The sequence below is a fragment of the Centroberyx gerrardi genome, chromosome 7 (assembly GCF_048128805.1).
Source record: "Centroberyx gerrardi isolate f3 chromosome 7, fCenGer3.hap1.cur.20231027, whole genome shotgun sequence".
Lineage (NCBI taxonomy): Eukaryota > Metazoa > Chordata > Actinopteri > Beryciformes > Berycidae > Centroberyx > Centroberyx gerrardi.
This window is the reverse complement of record NC_136003.1, coordinates 3,263,635-3,272,988: the sequence shown is the minus strand read 5'-3', so window position 1 is coordinate 3,272,988 and position 9,354 is coordinate 3,263,635. Positions and strand designations below refer to the sequence as shown.

Below are 9,354 nucleotides of genomic sequence, written 5' to 3'. Positions count from 1 at the left end.
TTTGTTTGTGACAACATGAATCATAAATTAAGCATAAATAAAAATGAAAATAAATACCAAAAAAAAAAAAAAATGCCACACACATACACGTGCATGCTCCCCTTGAATAAGAACAAGTAAACCATTGCATTCTGGACATACAGTCTCATTCTTAAGGCTTTCATGCTCTCCGCCCCTAAACGTCACATTTAATTTCCCAGTCTTATGTACTTTGTGCTCTTAACTGGTAAATACGACATTTCCCACACAATTTGAAGGCAGCAAATGGACCACTACAGGATTCAATATACAGTAACAGTCTCTGGTAAAGCCATAGGGTAAAGCGCGTCCAGCTCTTCAGCGCCCTCTATCGGTAACCTTCCTCTGTGCCGTTACAGTCAGAAGGTTTATGAAACCAAAGCTAAGCTCCAAAACACTCCAGAAGGACTTGATGTTACATTGCGTCGCGGCGAATGGGGTTTGACAAGTTCTGCAGTCTGGACGGTTCCGATCCATTTTGGGTGAGTTTATTTTTTCGACGTTGCTTTCGCTTCCGTTATCTTCAAAGTCTTACAATTGTTGTTATTGTTGTCGGTTGGAAAGCTAATGCTAACCTAGCTAGCCGGGAAGCTATACTTTCCACTGCCGAGGCCACCGTTTTAGCAGCCAGCTAACGTTAGCCTAGCTTACACAACTCGGCATATCACTTGCCGGTTCAGGTTGCAGCAGGTAACGTTAAATGCTAACGTCACTTTGCCAGTCTTACGCAAAACATACTTTGTCAACCACATGTTAATTAAATTTAGCACTACTGATATAAATTACCAATTCTACTTACCACGTCATTTTTATAATTTCGTCGAGGAAGTTAACAGACTAGCTGTCACGTGTATGAATTTCTATCAAAACAAGCAGGTTGTTAACCTTGCTAACTTGTTAAGCTCTCCTCATTTTATTACAGCTACCATTAAATCCTTTATGCTGAAAATGGGTCTGTACTTCACGTGGCTAAGGAATGAACCATTAGTTTAAAGTATTCATAATATTCCCGTGATGTCAGATGCGTTTACATTTACAGATGACACAGCTCATTGGCTGTGGCTGTCATTTGATTATCATCACCTGTGAATTTATTACAAGCACCTATTATTTCCCTACCAAGATGGCAGTGTGGTGATGTAACAGAATACTGTTAAAGTTGAAGGAAACAGAATTTAACCATGAAAATTAGATTCTTATTAACTGCATGTACACCAATTCATTGTAGCGCTTTTCAGGTCAACGGTATATAGAAATGTATTGTTAACTGATAACCCACCTTTTAAAGACATAGTGTGTCATGGACACAACTTCTAGCTGAGCTGTGGTGAACAAGTGCTCCACTAAACTAGAAATCTTAAAGCATCAGGCGCTTCAAATGACACCGGTGTTCCACGCAGTGCTGTCCCCTCGTGTAATAAAGAAATCTCCACTAGATGGTGTATCGACTCCACAGTTGAATTTGTGCTGTTCACGTCCCACTCAGTATAATCTTTGAAGTTGTAGCATATTTCTGTTCAGTGTAAAAAAAAAAAAAGGTTCATTAATAAATCACCTTTTCCTGTTGCATTTTCTCTCCTTGCTTCTCTAACGCATGCAGTAGCCTACATTGAAGACATAAGTTCATCATGATCATTGTGGTAACTCTCAAACAGTTATAGGTCACTTATATACCTGTCACAGTGTATTATTGCTGATGGTGTGGTGTTACTACTGTAAACTAAGCTACCAACACTTTAAACAATAACACATTCAATCAAGTGTTCACCCTCCAACGCCCCCTTGACTCTCTACATGCTTTTTTATATCCTTGTTTGGGTTCTTGCGTGTTAGACCTGTACCATCTATTCTAAGTAGAAAGGACTGTCTGTTCTACAAACAGGTTACGTGAGTAATGTAGGCCAACAGAAAAAAAATCTGGTTTCAGGTTGTAGTTACGGTTTTGTTCATTTGTAGGTGGCATTTCTCCAGTTCTTTGGACACAAAAGGAGCAGATACCATTGTCCTACATGTGAAATGGTTTTGATCGATTTAAAGCAATATTCCACGTAGTTTTAACATGGGGGTTATTACACTTGACCACCATGAAAACCAGAATATAATCTACTCTCCAAGATTGGATGCAGCTGGACGAGTTTGTAGCGCTCTGATTTTTACTTCCCATTCATTTGAATGAAGCCACGAAAATAGCCTGAAAACTGACATTTAACACTTTGTGAACATATTCTTAAATCAGTGGTTCCCAAACTGAGGTCTAGGGACCACCAGGGGTCCTTCAGAGGGTTGCAGGGGGTCCCAAGCAAAAGGAGGAATAGATTAATTTCACTTTCATGACATTCCCTGGCAGTTCGAACAAGAAGGGAATGTATTTAATTAATAAGGGTGACTGTTTTGATCATAATTTATAGTGATCCTAGTTTTATATAGAGCATTATAAGTCTTAAAATCACTGTTGATGGCCTTAAAAATGTTGTGGTTTCTTGGTGCGCTCTTTTTCTGGTGAGAAATCCTTCCAGTCCTGCAGACCTATACTCTACAATTATTTTCATTTTCACTGCTAAATGGGTGTGAAGCAAACTGTGTGGCACATTCTCAGTTCTAACACATCACACTTGTTGAACATTATTTGCCTACATTTTGACTTGATGGCAACGAATGATAGGGTTGTCACAGTGGTGCCGTTTTTACCCCGGCGGTGCGGGTTAGGGTTAGTCATACTGGTTATCCCAGTCCCAATCCCAGTCATACCGCTTATACCGCCTTTTGCCAGAGGGCGGTCTAAGCGCCATCAAAGTCAGAGTCACTGCTGTGATTTGCAAACAAGCAGGTCTTATTTAACACTGGAATGCCCACGCTGAAGTTTTAATTATCAATATATTGACAGTTTCTACACCTTATTATGAAAGCATGCATTCTGTGTCCTTTTTTTTCCTGTGATAGCTTCACTGGTTTTAAGTGTTATCCCATCAGAAAATTGCCACTAAGAGTGTCACTTTTTTTACCTGTTGTAATTGGGCAATTTTCAACATGCCTCACCTGTCTGATCAAAAATAATAGTTGCCCCGTACAAGTTTTTAAGGGGCATTAAGTAGTCTATGACCTAGGCTATATCGACGAAGTCTCTGGCACAGCTGATGGCGAATTGTCATAAATTATAAAGTAGGGCTGCAGCTATCGATTATTTTAGTAATCGAGTATTCTACCGATTATTCCATCGATTAATCGAGTAATCGGATAAGAAATACTTTTGCTTTATTAAAGAGCAATAGTAAATATACAAAAGAGAAAAGCTGTCCGCACGAAGCTGTCCATACGACACTGTGATTTACTGAAAACGAGGTGAAATAATTATTATTATTGATATTTATTACTAGGCCTAAATATCATACAAGTTCATAAGACTGGCTAATGTACATTTATTTACTATGTTGAAGGGTTGCCCTACACCTGCTGACCCTACTCACTGCAATCAAACTAAACTGAATATACCTGCTGTATTGGACTGGTGCATTTTAGGCTCCAATTGCTACTTACACCACCTGATATTTTGCTTTCTGGGGTATTTTATGCATCACTGTGAGGGGAGTAGGTGTGTGTGTGTGTGTGCGTGTGTGTGTGTGTGTGTGTGTGTGTATGTGTGTGTGACTATCATAATAATAACATGAATGAAGCTCAGGCTTTCACAAATTGACTGCAGCATTTTATTTTCTGTGGTTATTTTCTTGAGCAAAACTTAGCTAACTTAGGGACATCATAACTAGCCACCATATTGATTTACGTTCTTAACTAGCCATTACATATAGCCATAATTAACGTGCATTCTTTACTAGCCTTCATCTCATCCCGTTTTAATATTAAGTGCTGACTCCGCCCACCCGGCCAGTTTCGGCGTACGCCGGTAGCAATTACAAGTGGACCCTATTCTACAGTCCCTGCTCTCAGCGGAGGGAAGGAGCTACGCTGTGTGTGGGAAGCGCTGTGACCGTCAGACCTCTCTGGATTAGACAAGCAAGTAGAGAAAACCGGCATCAGCCGAACCAATTTATTGCCAAATGCTTTGGGATTCAACACATTAACATTGCTTCCCATGGTCAGAAAAAGTCGGCAGATTTGTCGCTAGTCGCTTTTGAGAAATAAAGTCGCCAGGGGGGTCTGAAAAGTCGCTAAGTCTAGCGACAAAGTCGCCAAGTTGGCAACACTGGATCCGAAACTTTGGACACTTTCTGTCGTTTTCTCTGGCCTGTCTCTTCTCTTCGCCCCTCGCTATTTTCTCTTTCTCCAGCGCGTTGTGCAACAGTAATAATCATCCGTGTGAAACACTGAGTGTGTATATAGTTATATGGATTAAACGAAGCTTCGATGCAAAGAATTTGCATCGATGATTTTTAGTAATCGAGTTACTCGAGTTTCTCGAGGAATCGTTTCAGCCCTATTATAAAGTCACATTTTAAGATTAGAGACAAATAAACTTGCTAATTAGGGCAACGATCTGATAGAAAGTCTAGCGATGAGGTAATATATAACAATGTAAAATACAGTAACAATGCTGCTTTGTCATTTGGAGACTCTGAGTGTCTTGAAACTCCAGTGAGTTGGGGGCCAGAACATGAGTTTTGAAAGCCAGAAATCTCAGCATCTGGCCAAGTAGGCATAATCATGGAGTCTTTAGTTTTAATCAACAACCCTATCAACCCCCGCAGACATATTATGGTCATTTTGTGCTATGAGACACAAACAGTCTTATTCATTGAACCTTTACCATCTAACCCTGTGCATAATTCATGTTAGGCTTACACACAACACACAAATTTATTTGCTAATGTGAATATACTTTCTTAAAGCTGTTTCTTTTAATAACATCTCTCTTGCTTCTTCCCTCTGTCATCGGCTGTGTCTCTTGGACCCTACCAGGATTGGAACCGTACATGGCACACAGCCAACCCAGACCTGACCCAGTGCTTCCAGAACACTGTTCTGGTGTGGCTGCCCTGCCTCTACCTCTGGCTGTGTGCCCCAATCTACTTCATCTACCTCCGTAGCCACAACCGTGGCTACATATGCATGAGCCACCTCAACAAAGCCAAAACCGTGAGTGGCGTGACCTTTGATTATTACAAGGAGTCTTTGAAGTTTGCCTGATTACAGGGCCAGAGTAGAGTTTTTTTTGTCTTTTAGTGTCTGTCTATCTTCTTGTTAATCTGCTGATATTACAAACTATGACTTTTGCACTGCCTTTTCCTCTCTATATAACCCTGCAAAGTAGGAAAGGAGAATCCATTCTAACAAAGAGTACATCAGTGGTACACTGTTACTAAATGGCCTATCTTTTCACATCAGGATGTATTTCATTCAGTTGAGGGGTCAGTGTAACAGTCTGAAGTTGTATTGTACAATCTTTACACTCCTTGCATCAACCAAAAACCCCATTAAGCCTGTTATTTGAAAGATGGCTGCCATTCTTCTCTCCCACAGGCTGTTGGCTTTCTCCTGTGGATTATCTGCTGGGCAGATGTTTTCTATTCTTTCTGGGAAAGAAACCAGGGCAGCACTGCCCCTGCGCCTGTGTACCTGGTCAGTCCAACCTTACTCGGCATCACCATGGTGAGATTTTACCTTTTTATTTATACAGGGTTTCTTAATGAGAAACGTAACACCTGTCTTTGGTGTGGAGTGAGTAACAGCAGAAAAGATTGTACATACAGCACGAGAAGCATTGGAGGTGTGTTATTGTGTCAATATGAGAAATTCTGTGATACATAGATGATGTAGGTTGAAATATGCTGTGTGTAAAGTTTGGAGTAAATTTTTTGCCTAAGTATTGAGGGAGACTTGAAACCTGTTTACCAAATTTGATTGCTCTAACACAGGGGTCTTCAACCTTTTTCAGCCCAAGGACCCCCTGGTCGATAGAGAAACAGAGCAGAGACCCCCTAGATTTAAAAAAAAAAAAATTTGTGTTGCATTTTAAGCCTGGCCTATAATAACATATTTATAATCCCTTATTAACCTATTTATATACTCAGTTATTATGCTTAAGGTTGCTAAAACATTTATACATAATTATTATTGATGATGATGATGATGATGATTATTATTATTATTATTATTATTATTATTATAGATTGAGGCTTATACTTTTTTTTTTTTTTTTTTACAATGAAACATTTAGCTTAACTTTAGCTTCAGGATGACACATAGGCCTACCTCAGTGAGATGACTGACCGTGGTGAGTGGCACACAGCTTGTCTATTCTGGGGGAGATGGAGGTTGTCAGGCAGAGCATCAAATCATCCTCAGGCTGCAGTCTTGAACAGTATTTACTCTTCAGGTAGGTGAGGGAGGAGAATCCACTTTCACAAAGATAAGTTGTTGCAAAAGGCTCACCATTGCCTTTGCTGTCAGCTGGTGGAAAGCTTTCTGGCAATAGATCCAGAACTGGATGAGAGGCCTTGACTCATACACATTCTTGTGCGTACTGTCTGTGGATAGGTCGATCAGCTGATCTTCCTCAGAGGCTGTCAAGTTTGAGCCGTCCGATGCATTGTGTTTGAATGGAAACTGTATCCATGTCTTGTCCCTTCTCCAGGACTCAGCCTCAGAAAAGTGTTTTTCAAATTGACTTTCGAGTGCCTCCAAGTGTCCAACAATTGCGCGTTTCACGTCAGGCGAGAGCACCGCAGAACCAGCCAACTCCTCCATTGACGGAAACATGGAAATGTTACCTCCCCTGATTCGCTCTCTCCATCTTTTTGTTTTCTTCAGAAAGCCTTCCATCTTGTCATACAGCTGAATGGCATGTGTATTGCGGCCCTGCATAGAACCGTTCAGTCTGTTCAACTCTGAGAAAACGTCTGCCAGATATGCCAGTTTAGTGACCCAGACATTGTCATTGAAACCACAGCCAGCTCCGCGCGGTTTTGACCAACTAAAAACTTGTGGATAGCTGTGCGTAACTCGAACACGCGTGCCAATACTGATCCACGAGAAAGCCATCTGACCTCAGAATGGTAAAGGAGCGTATTGTGTTCCTCTCCCGTAGCATCGCAGAGAGAAGCAAAGAGACGCGTTTGCAAGGCACTCTTCTTAATAAAATTGACAGCCTTCACAACAGTGTCCATAACGTCAGCAAATTCAGCACTCATTTCTTTGGCAGCGAGAGATTCTCTGTGTAACATGCAATGAGTCCACAGAACTTGTGGGGCAATCAGTCCACTTTTTTGACCAGTCATAGCTTGCGCACCGTCAGTACAAATCGCAACACATTTTGCCCAGATTATGTCATTTTCTCTGAAAAAGTAATCAATCACTTTTTTCAAATTTCAGAACTTGTTGTGCGTTCAGGAAGCTTCTTACAAAACAAAAATTCCTCACGTTTCGTTTTGGTCCACAAAACGCACAAATGCCAAGAGCTGTGCGTCTTTGGACATGTCCACAGATTCATCCAACTGTAATGCAAACGCCTCCGCCAATTTTAGTTTCTTGATTAATTGCACCCTCACATCAGATGCCATTTCACCAATTCGCCGAGCAATCGTTGTGTCTGACAACGGGATAGTCTTCAGTTTATTTACATATTCATCATTCCCAAACATTGTCTTGCACATATCACTGGCCGCGGGCAGTATATAAAATCTTCTGCAATTGTATTCTGCAATTCAATCCCTTCGGTTTCTTTGAAGGTAAATCCAAACTTTAGGTAGGTTTCTGAATATTTTCGGGACTTCTCTCTTTTGCGTTTACCCTCTGCCGCTGGGGCAGGTGCTGCTGGGGCAGCCCCATCACCTGTGGTCTCGGACGAGGTGGAAGGAGTAACGGTAGGATCCCGAGCTCGAGGCCTAGTTACTGTTAAAAAGCGATCCATTCTACTTCATATATTAACCTAGTAGTGGGCTAGTTATTAATTATTTTAGCACCGAACTGCGTTTTAGCCAACACTTAGCTTGCTAGCAAGCCAGCTAATTTTTTTCAATGGCGGTTGGTCACGTGTTAGGCTCTGCATCACGCACCGTGGTTGCATGGGAATCATTCATTTTGTAAATCGTTTTTGTCAAAAGTATCTTATTATTGCCTATTAATGCTTGGAGTTTACTCAATATTATTATTTTTGTCTAAAATACATTTTAAAATTTTTCACAAATTATTTTGACGAAAATTGGCGGAGCCCCTAGGGGTCGCGGACCCCCAGTTGAAGACCACTGCTCTAACACAAAGCATTTAGGAATTATGCCTCCCCTCCATCATCATCATCAACTTTTTCCATGCATCAAGGCCAAACAGTTACTAGTATCAAACATCTGCGAAAGAGGCATGATGTAGGCAGCTCAATCATGCTGTGTGTAAAATTTGGTGGAGATTGAATCAACTTTGTAGGAGAAATTTTTGAAAAAAATGTACTATTGCAAGGTTGACCTGATGGTGGCGCTATGGAGCATGACCAAATGTGGTCTGTCATAGTTTGGAGTCCATCCCAAATATGTATCTGAAGTTTGGTTGCTCTTGCATCAAGCGTTTAGGAATTATGCAGTTCATATATACTGTGTACAAAGTTTCGTTGAGGTTAGAACTTTTTGGAAGAAATGGTGAGAAATAGGATTTGTATAAAATTCAAAATGGTGGAAAAACTATCATGGCGGAAATGTCTTTGGTCTTTGTTCTCAAACTTTGTCCCTGCTGAGTTTCTGTAATAACGGATGACTAACCGGAAGTTCTAGTAACTGAAGGAAGTGGAGGTAGGTTGAGCTCCACTTTCTTCTGCTTGTTGCCTTATTTACGTTTTCACTGGATTAAGTGTCAGAATTTCATAATTAAAACCATTACTGCCTCTTTGTTGTCAGTGGTTGACAGACAAAAGAGCAAGTGATACACTTTCAGAAAAAGGGGTTATACATGTCTATCCAAGATCTCAATAAATATCTATGTGCAGTATCCAGTTAGTAAGTACCATATTGTTTTGCTGACGACCAATTAATTTGATGTAACCTGGAGCACCATAGTAGAGAGTCTTACTATCCAAATTATGAAAATTAACCCTTTACAATGTGATACTGTCTTCCTGGGCTGACTTTTGCCTCTTGTGATTGGCCAGTTCAAAACCCAATAACCCAATGATCTGTGCATGTTTGTGTGTGTCCCAGTTGCTGGCCACCCTGCTGACCCAGTACGAGCGTATGAAAGGGGTCCAGTCGTCCGGGGTGATGCTGAACTTCTGGCTGCTGGCCCTGCTGTGCGCCACGGTCACCTTCAGGTCCAAGATCATCCAGGCCCTTGACCAGGTCAGTCTGAGGGGAGTGGTCTGGGATTTTAGGATGAAAATCATGTGGCTTATCTTTCAAGGGG

At 41.0% G+C, this 9,354-nt stretch overlaps 1 protein-coding gene across 1 annotated transcript in view; it reads left to right on the top strand.

Moving 5' to 3' along the window:
- Positions 1-390: 390 nt before the first annotated feature.
- Positions 391-9,354, top strand: part of abcc1 (ATP binding cassette subfamily C member 1 (ABCC1 blood group)) — a 38,220-nt gene continuing 29,256 nt past the window's right edge. The window contains exons 1-4 of the mRNA XM_078284929.1: positions 391-500; positions 4,930-5,106; positions 5,491-5,619; positions 9,153-9,290. Coding sequence (XP_078141055.1) covers positions 453-500; positions 4,930-5,106; positions 5,491-5,619; positions 9,153-9,290 — 492 coding nt within the window. The 5' untranslated portion in view covers positions 391-452. The remainder of the gene's footprint in view (positions 501-4,929; positions 5,107-5,490; positions 5,620-9,152; positions 9,291-9,354) is intronic.